Source organism: Tyto alba, unplaced genomic scaffold, assembly GCF_018691265.1.
Source record: "Tyto alba isolate M040663 unplaced genomic scaffold, T.alba_DEE_v4.0 Super-Scaffold_1, whole genome shotgun sequence".
Classification (NCBI taxonomy): domain Eukaryota; kingdom Metazoa; phylum Chordata; class Aves; order Strigiformes; family Tytonidae; genus Tyto; species Tyto alba.
Window position 1 is genome coordinate 11,071,400 of NW_024881261.1, and position 20,488 is coordinate 11,091,887.

Genomic DNA, 20,488 nt, shown 5'->3' on the forward strand with positions numbered 1-20,488 from the left:
TAGGAAAACAGTTATTAATATCCTGGAGGAGAAGAAAGTGGCATTGATCTGTGATACGCAATGCCCGTTTTATCCCTCATGGTAACCTGCTTTTTTGCTATGTTTTCATAACATGCTGTGTTGTGCCCTTGCATTCCTTTTTGTACAAAGAATTATTTCAGCTGTTGTTTTGCTGTGTACTGTGTTACAGGTCATTTCTTGTTTCCACGGGTCTCTCTCACTTCAGCTCTTGTTGCCCTTTCTTAGGTGAGCCAGTCTCAAGAGCACCAGCAGTACATCACTTTCCTGCAAAGGTTATTGGGACCTTTACTGGAGGCATACAGCTCTGCTGTCATCTTCGTGCACAATTTTAGTGGTCCTGTTTCAGAGTCTGAATACCTTCAAAAGTTACACAGGCACTTAATAAGTAGGACGGAGAAGAATGTTGCTGTGTATGGTATGTTAAACTGGTTTTGGAACTGGATTTGATTCATTCCGTTCCTCCTACCACAAGGTAGCCCAAACTCAGTTGCAGTTTGTTTATCTCTGGGTTTTCTTTCTTGCAGCTGAGAGTGCTACCTACAGTCATGTGAAAAATGCAGTGAAAGTCTTTAAGGAAATTGGGGTAAGTATTTAGTGATCAAAGCTGTAGACTGCTAAGTTTCATTTTAATGATAAGCACAATTTTGACAATTCATGGAACCTGTTCAGTGTCAGTTTAAAATCTGTGAATATATCTGTGCAAGTGTATTGTGGATTTGAACATTTTGCTTTCCTTAATGCTCAGAGCTGCAGAAGAGCATGCATTCCAGATGAGGGCTAGGTGGCTAGACATTTTTATTCACAGCAGATGAAATTCCGTTCGGTGTCCTTATTGGGCCTCAGTGGCAATGTCTGATGGACAGCTTGGGAGCATGCTCTGTGCTTAGTAACAGTTACATTTAATTTTGAAGGAATACTTCTATGTTCAAAAAGTTACTGAATTTTGGTTTAGCAGTGATTGATGCTCTAGGAGAACCATCCTTAGACCTCCAGCGTCCACCATGAGGATACAGATGTTCTTTAAAATGAAGGACCAGTTTTGCACTTTACCACTAGCATTTTGGATTTTAAATCACCTGTCTAGTTTTTGCAAATAAAGAGTTTTTCTTCCATCAGAATGATGTGGCTTCCTGAATGCGAGATGGGATTTAGCATTACAATGTTGAAAGCATCAGCATTTAGGCAAAGTACTGCTAGATAAGAATTCTGAAGTTTTTGTCTTTAAATTCTGATGTAGCAAATAATCCTAACAATAGTTAGCTTATAGTAAAGGTATCTTTCTGTAGACTATAAGAGCTGTGAATAAAGCACATCCATCTTCTAATTCTAGTTTATTCTGCTGTTGGAAAAGTGGGACTAGATAACATCTGCTGAGCATCTATTCAGAGCATAACATCTGAATTCTTGTTTTGAAAGTGTTTACACTTTCAATTCAGATGCCTTTTGAGTGCATATTTTATCCCTCACTGTTAGGAGTTGGCTGTTTATTTCTCGGTTTCTCTTCCTCCATACCATTTGAAGGGCTTCAACATTGAGTGAATTCTAATAATATCTAAAGGTATTGTCATCTAAGCCTCCAAGAAAGTGGGGGGAAAAAAAAAAGTCTTGCAAATGAAGGTAAATTTAGTGTAGACCATAAAATTTTAATCACGAAAGAAAGGAGATTCCTTTAACGTGGTGATACTTACATAAATTCATGTTGCACTTTAGGTTTTTAATCAGACAAAACAAAGAAGAGACACCATTTTGGAACTAAGCACTACGTTCCTACCTCAGCGCAACAGGCAAAAACTACTGGAATTCATCATGAGCTTCATGGTATTATAGACCACATAGAGCACCTTTGTCCAGGGACGTGAAGACAGGTTTTGAGACGGTGTCAAAACCTGGGGACATTTGCTAATCCTTCAAAGTGTAAGGTGCCACTGTCTGGGTAAGGCCTTCTCTGACTTGAACTTCTGGAAGACAAGTGCCTTCTTACGTATACATTTATGGGTTTCTTACAGTCCCAATCCTGTTGTAATACAGCGATACTCAGATGACACTTTGGATACAAGTAATTAAACACGTTGCAAAAAATAACATAAAATATTAGAATTAGTTTTAAAATGAAGAGTGAAGTTTTATCAGTGTTATGTTTTAAATATGCTTTTAAAGACTGTAACAGATGCACACAAACACATGTTGGTGATCTGTAACTAACCCTGAAATCTTGAGTTTAGTGGCAACACAGCTTACAGCATAAAAAAAGTAACTTTCATTCCAGTTCAGTTTTATTGTTTTAAATAAATGGTTTAAAAAGTTTGCTTAGGCAGGAGATACATATTTAATGGATAAAGCCATAGTTTTTCATAAATGTAACGTAAATGCCAAAATTCTAATGAGAATAACAGTTACAGACATCTGAGGATAATGATCATGTAGCAGATGATTGTGAGAAACGTTGTCAGCAGGCACACCTTGCACTATTGGAGCTGTGTAGTGCAGTGGTAAATTGCACTAATCACTGCTGTCATGAAGAATGTGAGTAGCGTTCTTGCTTTTTTGTTATGGCATCTGTCATTCAGCCAGATGAAAGTCAGGAGACAGTTGCCTGAATGTGAATATCTTGTAAAATCTTAGATTATTATTTAATTGAAAAAAGCTATTCTTTCGGTTTGTTTTTTTTTTTTTTTTTGTTTGGTTGGTTTTTTTTTTAATTAATAGGATGTCAGATTTTTTTTTTTTTTTAAGTGGAGTAAAGACTTGATTTGGTGAATAATTTTTAATTTTGGCCCTAAAAATTTCAGCAATAACTTTTGCAATTCTTTGGAAACAAGTGTTCATATTGTATTCTGTTGCTGAGCAGATGTAAATTGGCATGAAGTTGTAACATCTAGAAACAGAAATATTATAAACAATGTACTTTTGACTGATCTAACTGACAAAAAAAATTCATAGACAAAACTGAATGATGAATAAATTCTGTCCTATGGAACAGGACTCTGGTGGTGCAATTTAATCCTTTTGCATGGAGGACTTGCACTGTAGATTTCATCTTCTCTTCATACGAGTGGAGATTAGATTGCAACCTGTAGTCCTGTGTTTTAGTACAGCTGGTCTAGCTGAAGCAATAACTTGGTGGTACGTGAAGCTGGTTCGCTTGTGAAATGTGTTTTTCCTCATTTAGATTGTCTTCTATATGAGGGAAATCAAACATTTCAATTACTGTAGTATTAAGCTCAATTTTCATGTCCTGGTCTTGTGAGCAGAAAATCCCCCCAGTCTTCATCATGCAATCTCTGTTGCTTAACATAAATACAGAAAAGCATACTTGAATCCCAGCACTTGCACTGTTGCACCGTACGCCAGCACAAAACTGATGCACACAATTTGAGTTTGTGGCCAAGGAGCTTGCATTTGTACTGCACATTTGTCAACAAGAATATGTCTGTAAATTTTTTTATTAAATGCTATTAATATTTGAAACCTGCAGTGTATAGTTTATTAGCATTATACTGTTAGCACTGTGAGATGCATGTGTTTTGTCACTAAACCAGGTGCTTTACAACACTTAAAGAATTTCTGAACCAAAGCTACATTAATATGGATAGAAACTGACCCTACAGTCGCTTTTGTTTTTATGTCCTTCTGCTGTCTCAGCAGGATAGTGACTACATCACATAATTTGTTTTGTGAAGTCTGCTAGTTATTTAGAAAACAGTTTCATCTCATACTAGCTAACGTGCACTGTTCATTAACCTGATGAATGCTCCATACAACAGTTGTTGCCGACGGCTTCCATTTAATGTCAAAAAAAAGACAAGGTGCTTCGAAATAACGAGCGCTCATAGTTTACTGCATTTCAGTAAATCTGAAGTGTACTAACAGTGAAAATTACACATAAAAAAAAAAAAATTAAATATGAAGCAAACAAAACTTGAGTCATTTTATTAAGAATGTTCTGCCAATGGATGTATTAGTAACTATAAAACCCAGGAGTACTGTGGTCACTGGAGTGTTCTGGCTAGGTGTTGCAACTAAGATAATTTATGGCTTACATTTAAAAAAAAAAAAAAAAGTAGTAAATTGGTTAATATAAATCAATGAGTGGATAGGGTAATAATGCATGTGGATACACATTAATGAATATGTTTAGTATGCAGAGGGAGGTGGCACCTCTAAAACTGGTTTGTTTTTCTATTAAAAAAACCTGCATGTGAGAAGTCATATGAATCATATGCCACTGGAAGCCTTTGCATTCTGCAGCAAGTCTGTATGTATACGTATATATGCAAGTGTGTATATTATGACACACGACAACTATGCTTTTCCCTGAAAATAAAGCACAGAATATAAAATTATCAGGCTGCAACAGTCAAAAACTAAACCCAACACTTTTGCACTGTATTTACACCTTCAGTGTCTTCTGATTTTATTAACCTCTCATGTCTCCTTTGCTGATAGAATGCCAGGTTGAGTTAATTTCAGTAAAGTTAACCAGTAAAGAAAGGACTGGCCCTGAATTACCACAAATGTATTTTAAGACTCTCCTCTTATAAAGACTTACATGAGTCTTGTCATTGTTACGAACATACTACTCAGGTGTGCTAGTCTTTTTGGGCCAGGATCTTTCATGATATGGAAACTTAATCTTTCCATATGTATCCTGTAGGCCTCATTTTTAGAGTGATGAAAATGTAGAATTCCACTTCCTGTGCTACCACAGCTACCCAGGGATCATAAACTTGTTAAAACATTTACTTTCTACTGACACTGAAGGCATACCTGCCTTCTCTTTGACAGTATAGGGCTTTATTCACCTAACTTTTGATCAGGAAGCATATACATAGATTTGTGTTCAACTGACTGCCTGCTCCACAGTGAAGTATCAGAATCACCAGGTAGAAGAAAGTTGAGTTGGGAGGTGATTTAAGATACTGTTACTCTTGTGTTTCTGTGCTAATGAGCCTGATACTGCTTCCTTGAGAATGTTACCATGTTTTACTTGTTATGTGTAATGCCGTGTCTGTTGTAGAAGCACAGAGATGTACTGAAGTCATTTTAATAAATTAAACTGTTTGCTAATATGACATTTAACAAGCTCTTCTAGTGTTTTTTTTGTTGGTTTTGGTTGGTTGTTTTTTTTTTTTAATAACCTGCTAAGGTAATTCAATAACTTTGTCCCATTCCAGGTAGTTTCTGAAATTAATCCATGAAAAGCTTTCATTGTAGATGTATCTCTTCTACCAGTGTATGTACTGGAGCAGAACCATTTAAAAAGCAGATTGAGGTGACAACCTGACTCCTGAGTCGCTGTCTGTTTTGTTGTGAAGTGGAGGTGCCATTCTGTTTCTCTGTCTTCCCATCCTTACAAGGCTCCTGTATGTGGCTTCCTCTTTTCAAGTTCCTCTTGCCTTACAGGGAGGTGGGGGGTCATCCAGGAGTCTGGAACAGCTCTGATGCTGCTGACTGTCCCCTCTCGTGGCTGACCTGGAGTGCAATAAACACCTGTCAGCAATTCTGACAGCATCTGGCAAATGTGAATCAATTGGAGTAGGGCTTTAATATAATAAAACCTGCATAGATGATCATTACTTAAATTGAGAAGGAGGGATGATGTTTCACTCTTCAGAAAAAAAAAAAAGTTCTAATCAACTGATTCTTTAAGAGGCCTCTAGCAATGTTCACATGCAAGCAAGGCTCGATTAATTGACAACTCTAGGCTGAGGCAGGAAACTAAAATTCAATTATTGTCAATAGCTTGAATAAAACCCAATTCTTACTGGTGATGACCTTACATGTTATTCTTTCTGTAAATGTCTTCCTATTTCTCAGTCTTTTAAAATCCCAAATGTCAGATAAAGCACTTATCTCTGGTTTTTGCTTAATTCAGTTTTCTTGTAATAAAAGCTTGCCAGGCTTATTTAGAAGGATCACTTGATCTGAGCTCTCTGCTTTGTTCTCTCATATGGTACACCAAGTTTCCAGCAGCTCTGTATTTTCAAGGTAAGATCCACATTGATCTGAATTGCTGCTTGAAACATTTTCTTTTCAGTCTTTTATAAATGTTCTTTGCACTTTGCATTTGCTGGGTGAGAAGTATCGTCCTTATCGATTCTTCTGTAAGTTGGCCCATTTGTTAATGTAAGTGTCCAAAAAGTATCATAGTTGATGCTGTCATTAGAATAAGGAACTTCCTGGCTTTTGGGAAGAAACCTATATGAAATGTTCATTGCTGCCTGTTATGCCAGAGTTCAGACCTGAGAGACCATAAACCCTAAAGAGATGTAAATTTATTCTGTTGTAAAGCACTGAGAGTTACAGAAACAAATGCAATTTAATTAATTACTGTATAACTGTTAGTTATACAAACACATGTGTATATAATTATGCAATGCAAAGTTTGTGAAAGATGCATGGCATAATTGCTACAAGTAATTTGCATAAAAAGGCTGTTCTCCAGCATAGTAATAATATTGGTTCTTAAATTGGTAGTATTTGCAGTCTCTTGATCTCAAATGTTTTAGAGTGACAATCTCTGACAGATGAGGAAACCTGGACGTGGAGTTCCGATAACATACGTAAGCCACGCATGGGCTCAGTGACACCTATGAGCCTCTTATTTTACTCCTAAGTTAGATGTCACTTCTGATGCTATCTTGTATTTTCATTAGCAAGTAATGGTAGTTTGAGGAAAGCTACATGTGTACAGATACTAAGTGGATGTTTTTTCTCTCCTTAAAGCACAATTCACAGTCAGAAAGGAAGAATTACGGAGTAGAAGAATTACTAGTAGTGGATGACATGATTCCACTACCATCTGTTCTGAGTCTCATCTATTTGGTATCTTCGTGAGTGATCCGGGGACTGTAAGAGAGAGTTTGCTCTTTACACTTGTAGGTAACAGGATCTGGGAGAGCCAGGTGGTACTCTGGAGGTTGTCAAGATCCCAATGGTAGTGATACATTTTGGAAAGCTCTGGAGGCAAGAAGGGTGCAATTCAACCAGGGAAGTACAAGGTATTGCAACCAAGAGAAGAAAAACTAAATGTGTAGGCACAGGAGAGGAAATAAACTGGCTGTGCAGCAATTATTTGGAGAAAACTAATTTACTGGCAGATCACAAGCAGAACATGACTCAAAAGTGACGTGTTGTTATGGAAAGGACAGACATCATGCAAAGTTACCTTATACCTGCACGTGAGTGATACACACAGGGCTAAACTTTCCAGTCTATTCAGAGTGACAAGGTTGCAGCTGGGATACCATGTTCAGTTTGAGGAGCACTATTTGAAGGATGATATGGGCAAGATGGAAGGAAAAGAAAGGGCTTTTTTTTTTTATTCCCCTTGTGGAGAAGAGAAGAATCTGGATTATTTCCTGGATGTGGGAATACCCAGGCTGGGCAAAAGCAGTGAATTTAGTCTTCAGTAGCAGTGAAAAGAATCAGGTTAGATACTGTAAAATCTTTTTACAGTAGGCAAAGAGAAGCACTGAGAGATGGCCTGGGGGTGTGGCAGTGAGGGGTGGGGGGGGGCTGACATTTCCCTTGTTCTGGGTACGGGGCCCCTGTCCCTGTCAGTTGTGCCGTGCTGCAAGGTGGTGAGCAGAACTCATGGGAGGTGAAGCTCTGCCTTCCAGGTCTGGGCATCTTTCCCAGGGGAAATAGAAACGGGTTTGTACAGAAACAGCTTGGTGAGGCTGCTTTGGCTGGTGGTCTGGCTGGCTCTTTATCCCCAAGTCCCAAAATCGGGGGCAGCTCTAATACAGACTATACTTCTTATACCTATAACTGTTCAGGAATAAAACATACGAGGGCTTTATTAAGGTTGCTCTGTAAAAGTGTCTCTGCTGGTCAAAAAACACATGGCGTGCCAGCAGTGACCAGGGAAGGAATAGAGAAGAAAGCAGGTAGGATCACTGTGCCTCTGCACTGCGTCTTGGGCATTGTGTGAGCATTTTTCAAGAGGTGTGTAGTAACCTCGTAGGAGGCCAGTAGTAGAATCCCGGCTTACTGGAAAATGGGTGACAAATCCTGCCCCTCTCATTTTCACCTTCCAGACTGTTCCTGGCAGATTACAACAAACGACAAATTAACTCTGGCCCTGCTTTGGAAATGCTGAAAGCTAAGTGGTATTTCTTGAGTTTTGGGTTTACCACTGCCTTGACTATTGCATTATCTGAGGAGTTCAGGCTCCAGTGATTATACCTACCCAAAGAACACAACATTTATAAATGCCACAGAATTGATAGTTACTTTAGCATAATGCATTTTCTTTGGAAGACTTTCCAGGATCCTCCCCCAAAAATACTTAAGCAATGTCTTTAAGTGAGCTCTGTACAGTGTGCTGGCTGCTGTGTAATTGGTACCCAAGATGGCTTGTTAACAGCTAGCTAGAGCATGCCTATAAAACCAATGTCTCACCTTTGATTTGTTGTCCTCCTTCAGCTGAGGCTAAGGAAGGGCTGTTGGATTGGTTTTGTTCGCCAGTTAAGCATTTTACATATCTGTGGAAAGTTTTATCTTATGGCTATGTTGATACATGTGTTCTCTAAATTTAGCTGAAGACTAATTTTAGCAGTGGTGTTAAGCATCTTTTTGAATCAGCCTTCCTCTTGTCTCTGCAGGATGGAGAAGGCCAATTAAACTACTACCTGTCAGAAAGCTGTAAAAGCTCTTTTTTAGTGTTGCTATTTCCCCTTCATTAAATTTAATTATCATAATTCAGCACCTTTGCCTACAAATCTCTCTGTCTTGCTGGCTCGCTGGTCATTTATAGCCTCCAATTTCTTTTTCCTGTGTGCTACAGGTTTAGACACTCGTCATCCTTGTGACCATTCCTGTTCCCAGGTGCTTCTCGTTGACCTTCTTAACAGCAACTCTTTGGTTGGGTGACTCAGCTTACTCATTCAGACAGAGCCCCCAAGATATAAAAATAAGTTCCAGACATGGTAATTAAGATAATAAATATTCTTTATCTTTTTTTACTATCATAAAATCCTGTTTCCTCAGAAATCGATGTGTTAAAAAGCAGCTATATTTCTCTCTGTGCTTCCTTATTTTGGGAAGGTGTTTGCAAAAGAATTAAATCTGAAGACAGACTTTGCATTGAAGTAATGGCTTCATTTAGTCTGGGATTTTGAAAGTGAAGGTAGAACAAGATTTTTCTCAGAAGTTTTCCATAAAATTTTTCAACAAAATGATTGGATTTTAAATGTTTGTGGTGTTTTATTCAGCTTCATTGAAATGTAGTTCATTTCCTCTTCTTTTTGGAGACTAGACTGATGAATCCGGTAATCTTTGTTTTCCTGAATAAATGTTATTTATTATTTTTGAAAATGATCAGCCTGTCTCAATGAGATGAACTTTAACACTATGCTGCAGAATTATATGTTCTATGCAAAGAAATTATGTTTTGAGAAAACGATACCACAGGGCATATTCCTTGAAAAATATCTTTTAAATCTCCAAAAGAAATAATGAAGTGAATGTTCCCTGTCTCTGGGAGATGAGGAAGTTTTGACATGCCTTGTGTTCACATTTTTATACTTAGATATAATGTGAATTAATTCTGGTGCTAGATTTTAGAACTTCTAAATTCTTCCTTTAAAACTGCACAAAAACTTTTACCCCAAAATATTTCTTTTTATCCAAGAGCCTGGGAAAACTGTTTTAGATATTAGGAGAAAATCTATCCCTTTACCAGCCGTAATCATTAACCCAAGTTGTAGATTAAGGAAGTCTGAAGCAAAGAAGCATAGAAATATTAGGAGCTGGTATTTCTGGATATACTCCAGAGAGTTAGGAGAGTGAACCAGGGCAGGAGGTTGTGGGTTTTTGTCTTTTCACTGGTTTATGTGAAGTTATCCCTTTGCTGATGCACAAGGCAGTAAAAATGAAAAATGTTGGAACCAGTGACACATGTAGTTAATTTTCTGAACAAAGTAAATTAAGTACAAATTGGTTATTAATAATTCAAACAAAATGCTAGATAAGAAATTGAAGCAGCTTGTCTATCATTTTCAACCATTAAAAGATTAGTCTGAGCAAGGCAGTCCGCAGCTCCCTTATCTCTTATTTAAAGCCTCACTTCATTTATTAAAGAATCAGATCTAAATGATGCAGCAGGCTTGAGACATTGGTGTTGCAATGCTGTGTTGCAGACTTGGCATAAGCTAGAAGGTGGGTTCGGTGCAGGAAATTCTGGTTATCAGGACCTCCTGGAGACAGTGTGGTCCCCTCCGTGGGGATTGTTATTGTAGGTGACATGAAGAGGTGAGGAGCTGAAAGGGTAGGGAGAGTCAGGAGGGCTGTGCACGGGGGGAGGATTGGAGGGAGATCGCTCTGATACATGGAGATACAGAACTTGGCTCTGAAAGTCTCCAAATGTGACCCTGGGAAGACCACTTCACGCTCTGTGTTTATCAGAAAGTCCTTCAGTGCCCGGGAGGTAACAGCGTGGTGTCCTGTAGTACCCAGGTCCTGGGAGCAGGGCTGGAGGATGGACTGATGCCTCCGTAGTTTATTAACATGCACGGTGCTGTGCCGTACGGTGCCAGCGACCCCGAGGTGCATCTCTGTGCCGGGCACCTCTGCCCCATCCCTGCCCCTGAGTGGGACAAGCGGCATCTGCTCAGCTGCTGCACGGCAGGGATGGAGCGTGGGGGGTGCACAGAGCGCTGCCAGCCTGGGCAGGTCCTGGCCACCCAGCAGCATCACGGCAGGTAGGAACAAATGAGGGGAGGGGGAGGCACAGTGAGACTCCCAGTCCAGCTAGCTCAGGGTGATTTTCTTCTTTAATACAAAAAATCCAGTTCTCCCTGGTATTGCTATGTGACTATAGCAATTTCCACTGTCTGCATGGGCTCTGGTACTGTGATTTCTTTCTCCCAACTCATTCTCATACGGGGGGTTAACCTTGAGTCTGACTGCTCCCTACTGTGTAAACCCCATAAGGTTTTTTAGTTTAAACTGCCTAAGAAAATACTCTTTCCCCACTGTTTGCCTGCTTTTGCATTCAGGCTGCTTTGTGAGGTAAGAATTTCCTCTCAGATCTATCAGGGCTACAAAAAAATGAAATAAAAACATAATTTCCAAAGGAGATAAGTAGATGCCACTTATGTCACTTATGTCCAGAGGTAGCAAAATTCCCAATGGCTGGAAAGCAAGGCATTAAGGACTGGTCCCTGCATTCTTAACTTTTTTTCATTAGAGAGATTTTGTCATTTTACTAATAGACAAACACAGATGAGCTCAGCTCCATCTCCAGTGTGTCCAGCAGATGGTGGTGGAGTTTCATCTACAGCTGCAATTTCTGCTGAGGGACTGAACGCCACCATTCCCATACCTCAGCCCCCAGGCTGTCCATTAGAAACTAAACATAATTTCCTTGGTAGCCAGATGCAATATTTGCTTAACATGGAAAGCACTTCGTTTGGAGCTGATTTTATCTCTTGTTTTGATTGATTTTTATAGTTGCAGGAGTCAGGCTGTGTTTGGCACCTGACACAAACACCACCACCTTGAAAGACAAGACCATCTTTAATGCCTGCAGGCATGGAGTGGTGTTTATGCTGCTTCAAGAGAAAATTTGCATTAGGAGAGAAGCTCTTCCCCTTGTCTCCCACCTGCAACTTCTGGTCTGGACAGGCATTTTAAAGAAACTAAGCCATCACTCCAAGTCCAGACCTAAGCATGCATCAAGTTTGGAAGTGTCCCAGATGCAAGACCAGACTTCTGGGCTGCAGACACATATGAGATCCCCCCACCCTCCCACCCCATGCAAAGTGATGCCCTTCTACAGCTGTTGAAGGCAGAGAACTGGACCTTCTGCAAGGTAGGTGGAAAGGAGAGGCTGTGTCCTCAGGGTGTTTCGGAGAGCCTGGCAGGGCTGCCAGCTCAGCTTATCCTCCTTTAGATGTAAATCTTCATCTGATGCTGGAGGGCAACTCCAAGTCTTTGGCTGAATGTGGGTACAAGGTGTCCTTACAGCATCACTACACCTCCTAAATATTCTGCAAATCATTACAAGCATTAATGTAATTTAAAAATATTCTGCAGGCTTTTACTTGTGAAGATAACCTTCTTGAACTCAAGTGTCCCAGGAATAAGAGTCATTGAAACACCAGTGAACAGCCTAATTCATTAGCACACAGTGGTTTTCACTCAAAATCCTCCTGATGCACCCACCAGTACATAGTCGATTTGAACCTGCCCTAACTAAAAACTAAGGAGTCCCTCGAGTTTAAAAAATCCTTCAGGGTAGGGGAGGGAGACAGAGCAGTTCACTCTACTGCACAGCACATAGGTGTGGGGTCTGGACAGGGCTGGTGCTCTGCTGAGCACCTCTGTCCTGGTGTCCAACTGGCTTTGAGGAGCCCAGGAGATGCGGTTCATGTGCATTTCTTGACAACAGTATTGACGCTGACAAATCCTGCCCTTTCACCTTCCCTGTCCCTGCTCAGTTCCGCCCAGATGCCCATGTCCCCTGTTCCTAGGCAGCTGGTTGGAAGCTTTGCTGGGAGCACAGCTGAATGGAATCCTGCAGCTTCCTCCCCCTCCGTTCCCTTTTCTTCCGGATTATTTTTCAGGTGGATTGAAGTCCCAGTCCAGCTCCTTAGACGCACCACTGGCCACTGGCATCACAGTGGAGGGAGCCAAGCTGGTGACAGGAACAAACAATGTAGAAAGGTTGAGAAGAGGGCAGGAGTACCTTACACCAGTATTTTTAAGGGCCTCCAACCCTTAAGGCTTTAAGCTTCTGTGTCAATTCAAGCAATTTCCAGCTAGCCCAGAAAGCAATGTGTGGGGACTGAAGCAACAACGACAGGATCCTTACGTCCCTTTGCTCCTCCCAGATGGTGTGCAGGGCAGAGCTGACACCTGGACCTGGATCTGAGAAAAGAAGAATTGCCTTAGAGATGATTTAAAAGTTAGAAGGAGCATGGTTCTGGCTGCCAAACCAGAAATCATAAATTCAAAGGCGTGCTCTGAGCTGGAATAGGATGCATTTAATTCCCCGTGCCTGTCGTCTGTAGCCTGGCCTGCTGATGGTTTTAGTAGCGATACTATTTTTATTATTCTGCCACTAAACTGTTCGGGATCAGAATTTGGTTCCTTTAGTCAAAATGACAAGGAATCAATTTCTCTGTCTTAAACTGCTTGTGAGAGAAGTGGTCACTCTGGCACAAGTAAAACTAAAAGGATTTCTTCCACAGCTGAAATATTAGCCAATCAAGCCTGGAAGAGATTTGTGGATACTAACGTAGCCACTGGAGGGCAGCTGTAAAACTCACAACTGCTCTTCTATCAGCTAATCTGTCCACGAAGGATACATTTCAGGCTTATCTTGTTGCAGCAAACGTTTCCCTTTTGCTTCCCTACATTCCTTTTCCTCTCACTCCATTCTTCTCAGATCCAGGAGCTTTTCAAACATCCAGGACATCAGCTCCCTCTGCTCACCTGGTAGCCAGCAGCAGTGCAGCCGATGCTACTGGTAACACCAGCTTGGACAAATGAGTGTTTGTCCCTCATCTCCAAAGCATCTGTCTACTCAGTCTGTGCACCGAGTCTCCCCACTCCTCCTGCCAGAGGTGCTTCCTCTGTAACCCGACAGGGCACTGAGCACGATGGGCAGTTTGGATATTCAGGATGAAAAGCCTTTTACAGCTCCAAAAGCTTCTTCTCAGGGGGCTGAATGTGTGCCAAGCAGTGAAAAGGGGGACACAAACGTCACACGTGCTGTGGTAAAGATCGGCTGTGGCACGTTACAGCCTGGCAGGAGCTGCCAAACAGTGGTAGAGCCACCAGCAGCAGAAATGGCTGGCTGGTGAAACCAGTTACCAACAGCAGGGCAATAGTGGTGATGGGGCAGGCAGGGGTCTCAGCTGATGGACAGCCTGCTTTTGTAGATGGAGAGGGAAAGGAGTGTTCGGGAGAGGCACGCAGAAGACAAGAGGATGGACTTGACGGTGTGTGGAAACAAACCCAGCAAAACAAAACAGCAGAGACTTCTGTGCCAGCTCCCAGTGCTGAAGTAGCCCAGCACTGGACCAAAAACCACACTGGAGCTGGCACCAGGGAAGCAAAGAGAAGGCAAGACAGGCCCACCGGCACCAAGGCTTCGATCAGAGCGTGGTGTCAAGGCACTGGGGTTCAGGAGCTCGGTACCAGCTACCCCCCGACTCAATACAGAGCAGGGATGCGATCATCTGAATGTCTCTGGGAAGCAGCTGTAGGCATTGCACCTTAAGAAATAAAACAACTTCCAACTTACCATCTTAGGAGCACCCATTTCGCCGCCCCTCGTCTCCCCATGAGGGGTGGGAGCAGCGTTTGGTGGCTGTTGGGGGGAGGCAGCCGCATCCCTGAGGAGCCCTGCCTGTGCCGGGGGGACGGCAGCTCCACGCTGCTGGGCTGCGACTGCCTCAGGGTTACTCGCTGAATTACACCATATGCCATTAAATCATTCCACATTAGACAAATCTGTGCTCTGGATGATTTCCCTTTTCCGGCACGGTTGAGTGGAGATACAAACACACACAAACACTCTCTTTCTCTATAATTTTCCTCTGCGTGGTAGATGAGACCTGAAAAAATAAACACTCATGTTTCCCTATGGGCTATGCTGTTCCTCTAACTGGTGCTTTTGTTTGCCAGCTGTAGCACATCCCTTCCAGTCCGGTGCCTTTGCTGTTGTCACTGTGATCCCTATTGTATCTCTTCGGTACTGCCCTGCAGCAGGGTGGGATGGTTTCCACTCTGCTCCAGTTAAGCAGTTTTTTACTTTTTTTTCTGGCACCAATAGCTGTTTGTAAGAGTGAGGCATAGGTATAAACTAGATATCATCGAAAGGCCTCGAGAGCCTCAGTCTAGTCTGGTCCTGCTCTGCTCTGCTTGTCGCTGTGCTTGGCAATTTTAAGAAATTAGGTTCTTCTGACAGCTGGGATGTTTTTCTTCTTTTCCAGACAATTTCAACCAACTCGCACAAGTCAGACTAATTGCAGATGTACTAACAGGCTGTGATACCGTCACTACGCGGTTCAGCCGGTTCGCTGTTCCGGAGGCAGCAGTGGCGTGGTGGGACAGCGTGTGCCAGCCAGCCCCCCCCTCCCCGTGCCTTCAGATCAGTGACTGCCTGTGCCGCCGTGTGCCCCATGGGAGAGGTAAGGGCTGTGGGGAGATGTACAGCGAGGTGCTGGTTAGAGGAGACAGGACACAAATTCACAGGAAATAACATTTCATTGGTTTTGCTGTCTGTGGGATGCCATCCTTTACAAGTACAAATAGGTTAGCCTCTCTTTTTAAATCCCCTGTGTTACTAGCTTCTGGGCATTGACTGTTCCCACACAACCCATAGGGGACAGAATTGCTGTAGGAAAATGAAGGGGAAAAATGAGTCTTTAAATTGACCTGCAACATCAGAGAATTTGAAAAACTGTGGGTGTTTTTGTAGAGCTTTTATATCATCACCCTTTTCAACTGAGCATCCTGCATGCTTTATAAATATTAATTAAGTCTCATGTGGCTCCTCTGAATTACACAAAGACAGAATTGCCTCATCCATCAGAAGAGAGGATCCAGAAGCTGCTTAACAATTTGAGAGAGCATTAAATGACACCATCTCAATTAATAAGAACATAACACCTGATTCAAACTTCTGGACGGGATCAAAATTTAAGCATCTTGACTATGTTTTTCCAGCCTGGCAAAAAAAGTAGCGTTGGATCATGAAAGGCTACGTGCTCTTCTGTGCCTCCTTTTGCTTTGTGCGAAAATCTTGTCTCCCTGGGTAAACTTTACCTGCGGTTAGGATTTTGGAAAAGAAACGATCTAAAGAGAAAATTCTTATAAAATCCTCATCCTTTCTCTCAGTCCTAAGACATTATTGATGGCTCACAGATGCTGACACCAGAAACTGCTGGAAGAGAGGGCTGAAGCAGAAAGATGGAGGTGCCGGTGGAACACAGCAGTTAAGGGAACTCTGTGGAGCTGGGAGCAGGACAGTGATGCCAGGCACAATGTGGAAACCTCATCAGACAGCAGAACAGCGTGATTTAAAGGTTTGTCCATGTACTATCAAGTACACAGAGGATGTTGCTTGTTTGGGGAAGGAATTTCAAGATTATTCCCAGTCAATAGGATCACAGAGGCTCACCCAAAGAAATGAGATAAGAGCAAATTGCCTGCCAATTATTTACCAGGTGTTAGATAAATTACTTACTACACCCAGCTGAAGAATTTAGGTTTGGACTCTAGCTCATTAGAAAGTTTAATTCAAAGTAGAGACTGGCACCTAACAAATACAGATAGGCATCAGTTAGTTACTCAAATTTCTCATCTCCTATTGAAATTATTCTCCCTTTCTCTTTCAAATGCCTGAGAAAGGCACTGTGGAATATTTGTTTCTCCAGCTGGACTTCCCAAGATATATCTTCTAAAGCCACTCTGGATCAATGGTTGATGACTGCAGACCAGGATAAAATTAAAATACAGTGCAAAAAATTATTTATGTTGGAAAATTCAGGGATTTTTTTTTGTGTGTGATATGCCAGATATGTCAAGGCAATCTTGGAATGTTCTAAGATTTCAGTGAGTACAGAAGGCATGCTAAAGATATTATTTATTTCTCAGTGCCTCTAACTGATCTTTCACATAGAAATTAATTATGGAAAAGAACCTGTACGGCCTGGTGGGCTTCAAGCTACTCATGAACCAACAATGCTTGCCCAGGCCATAAAGACCAACTGCACCATAAGCCATGTTAGCTAGAGCCTGGGTGCTTCTTTCTGTCTACTGAACACTTAAGAGGCCACATCTGGAATAATGTGCTAAATTTCCCCTCCCCTCCATCCCCAAAACAAAGGCTTGCTCTATTCTGCTCTCAAGAGACAACAGACACAAGCTGCAAACAAGAGAAATTTCTATAGGATACCAGGAAAAAATTCTACAGTGAGGGCAGTGAAACCCTGAACAGGCTTGGAGTTGGCTGTGAGAGCTCTGTCCGCGGAGGTGTTGAACACCAGACTGGAAAAGGTGCTGAGCAACCTGTCCAGACTGGCCCTGCTGCAAGGCAGTGTGGGGTGGTGCTGGACCACTTGACTTCCAGAGGTCCCTTGCAACCTAAATTATTCCATTATTTTGTTCCCATTGGGAACTGGAGCAGCTCTCTAGGCTGTATTTAAACAAATTAACAGACATGAACAGCCTTTGAGACACCAAGTTTTGTGTTTCTGTAAAAATGATGATCATTGTAAGATCCTGACTGTTCTGCTTTTTTTAAAATGTAAAAGTCGAACTGGTTTTCTTATTTGAATTCATTTCTTCACCACATATTAATTCACCCCTGCTGATTTTTAATCTACTGTGAATTTTCTGGCTTTGTTTCTTGCAGAACTTCTTTAGAAGAGCCCTTGTAAAGAATTGCATGGTCTTTGAATGGAAATGAAAGGTAATTCAAAGCATAGATCTGTTAATCCTGAGAGTCTTAGTACTACCTCTTAATATACATCGGTAAAATATGCAAAGTTATAGTAATAAGTTACAGCATGGCTTCAACGAATCTGTTATTAATTCATGCAAGGCACACTACAAGAAGACTGATGAAGGAGGAAGGAGGTGAAAGTGAATTTATTCCTACTTAAACGGTCCCAGTTCAATGAATTCTGTGCATTCTTGGCACGATAACCCAATCAATAATTGGCTCTGTGAAATAAGAGGATTGATACTGTTATAATGCATTTCATTTTACAGCAGTTGTTTTCCTACACACAATATTTGTACAGGAATACTAACAATACTTGACTAAGTAAGTGAAAATGAAGTCAATTATTAGGTAGATTTCTCTGTGTTCAACCTCTGTAGGATCTGTATATCTTGGGAAGGTTTTTTCTTGCTTTTTTTGTGTGTATAGCAATAATACATAATTAACATCAAATAAACACCGATCTCTTGTCTTTCCAGTCAGGAAAAAAAGAGGCATGGCAGTACATTGCAAAGAAACAAATGGCACTCCGGGTAAAACACAGTTCTGGGAGCTTCTTAGGTAGGTTATAAATTTCCCCTTTTTGTTTTTAACATTAGCAGCTCCCCTTACAGTTAACAATGTGCCAGCAGTGTCATTAGAAACCTCTGGTTCTGATTTTTATATATAAACTATAAAAAAATTTGCTTCAGGCTTCAAGTTTGGTTTCTAAGGTCTTGCCCATGAGATCCTGTAAAACAGTTTATGAATTCATAAAAATATGTTAGGCTCTGCTCCAGCTCTTAGATTCAGTCTGTTGAATCTCCACCACAAAAGTTTACTAAATATGTTAATATACTTTTAATAGTGAATTTCTTATGAAGCTTATTATAAACTTGCTATCAGAGTTTCTTTATAGCTTTATTTCTGCTTATCACAAGTTAAAAAGAGATCTTGCTGTTTCTGCTGCTTTAGAAATTGATTCTTGACTCGGATAGTCAACATGCGCCGAAAGGTTACTGAGTGCATGTATACTTGCACAAGTCTCACATTTCCCTTACTTCAACCTCTCCATTCCGCTTATTTTAAATACTTCTGGAAGGAATTTGAATGACATGAGCTAGCTGGCAGGGATCTTTAAACAGTGTTACTGTACCTACAGAATCTCACTGGGGAGGATTTTAATTCTGCAGAGTATCTCTCCAAAGTAGTTGAGGGAATCAGGTTTCCAGAAGAAGGGTGAGAATTCAGGATTTTCATCTGCTCAGAAGAGCTGAAACAAAGCGAATTACCCATGGTATTGTAGAGTTAATAAACACCACTCCTAACGTGACTGGTTTCTGTGAAGTACAGAAATACAGGATTTGTCCTGCTGGAAGAAAAACGACAGCTGCCAGGGGCATGTGCTAAGACACAAATCTAAGAAACCCCATAGTTAAATAACTCACCCAAATGGGAAGTTTGTTCCCAGACCTCCAAGCTCATGGCTGAGAACACAGGCTGAAATTCAGGATAACTTTTGTTGTTTGATTTTGTGTATCCCTCAATGCTGTGGCATCAAGAGATGCAATGAGTTTCAAAGGCTCATTAACGTTTGTGTGAATTGCTCCTGCCTGGGCAAACTGACGTACATTTCCTCTGACCAGCTTGCAATGGGCTCCATATTCACAGTAACTAGATTATCTCCTTCCTTTCGTAAGGATATATGCAGGAGGCCTCTATTTCCCATTCCGCTTGCCACTTGATATTTTACCTGTTTTACTACTGTATCTCCCCCTCTTCCCTTTTAACTGCTATTCCTGCTCTGCAGCTGATCCTTTGGATTAGATGCCGGGGTGCCCATCAGTGTACGTGAAAAAGATGTTTGGTGGTCTATACAGAAGTGAAGTTTATTATTTATTGTTTCCAATAGTGAAATTTATTGTGAAGTTTATTGTGAAGTTTATAGTCAAATCTTCTCACAGGCTGCTTTTGAGTTGTGAGGCATAGGATTACACGCTGTCCCAGACTGCTGCAGGAAAATTTTTAAGCAAATGCCAGTACTATCCTTTACTTCTGCAATAGAGAAGGATTTAAGTAATGATAGGAAGTGAGACTCAGTCAGTCAAAGGAAGCCTAATAGGAATCAGCTCATGCTCAGTGATGAGATTTGGGCAGCGTGGATGTGCCTTGCATGTGATGGCTTTGTGTGTGCAGGAACAAACAGCCCCTCCTAATCCCCCTTCATCAGGCTGTACTGTGAGCCCGTAAACTCGGGTGATGTTACAATTTCATTTTCATAAAGCAGCATTATTACCTGCTGCCAGATATAGGAAGGAATTAGGACTTCTTTCAAAAATCGGTTTGAATTCAGAAATATGTTGTTCTCTCATGATTTTATTCCCCTCTAGCTTCTCCTCAGAAACACCCTATGAGTGTTTCATCGGTCTAACAGGCTGCAGAAGTCCCTGTGCTCCTTCCCAACAGCAGACTGCAAGTGAGAGCCACCGGGTCAGACCTCTGCCCGGTGTCACCCGCACACCATGAGTGCATACCTCCTACTGACCGTTACACTGGCCGAAACACCTGAAAGGTTTTTCTCTCCCCACTTGTTCAGGCTTTAGGCCCCTGGGTTACATTCCTGACTTGGCCACTGAAGTGGCATGTTCAGTAACTGTAATTGTCCATGCAGAGAACTCTGCAAACCATCCAGGACATTGGAGGCACCTAAAACCCTTCTTCCTGTGAAAGAGATTATGAGGCAGAAAGACAGATTTTTCTTGTTACTATTAGCTCTGTAATAAATCCCTATTTACATGTTTTATGAAGAAAGTGGGTTTATATCATTTCTTTCAATATTGCTCATGTAGGGAACTGTCTGAAAGCACTAAGTCAAATGATTCTGAGAGGAAAAATGTGGGAGCAGATTTCTTGTCAGTGGGGTAAGGAAGAGGGCAGGAGGTGAGGTTCTGCCACCAGGACTTTACAATACCTGTCTGCTAAGGTTAACAAATTCTTTAAACCACATCTCAAGTTCACCCTTCT

The 20,488-nt window shown here is 41.4% G+C and overlaps 1 protein-coding gene and 1 long non-coding RNA gene across 11 annotated transcripts in view; both read left to right on the forward strand.

The window, feature by feature from the left end:
• GPAM (glycerol-3-phosphate acyltransferase, mitochondrial) overlaps positions 1-5,100 on the forward strand; it is a 61,057-nt gene extending 55,957 nt beyond the window's left edge. For all 10 annotated transcript variants that reach the window (XM_032988531.2, XM_032988527.2, XM_042798385.1 and 7 more), the window contains 3 exons: positions 247-436; positions 546-604; positions 1,732-5,100. In XM_032988531.2, coding sequence (XP_032844422.1) covers positions 247-436; positions 546-604; positions 1,732-1,848 — 366 coding nt within the window. In that variant the 3' untranslated portion in view covers positions 1,849-5,100. The remainder of the gene's footprint in view (positions 1-246; positions 437-545; positions 605-1,731) is intronic.
• Positions 5,101-17,415: 12,315 nt separating this feature from the next.
• LOC116960635 lies at positions 17,416-19,916 on the forward strand. The gene is made up of 3 exons (XR_004406485.2): positions 17,416-17,452; positions 17,965-18,046; positions 19,855-19,916. It is a non-coding gene; the product is annotated as an uncharacterized LOC116960635 (long non-coding RNA).
• Positions 19,917-20,488: the final 572 nt, after the last annotated feature.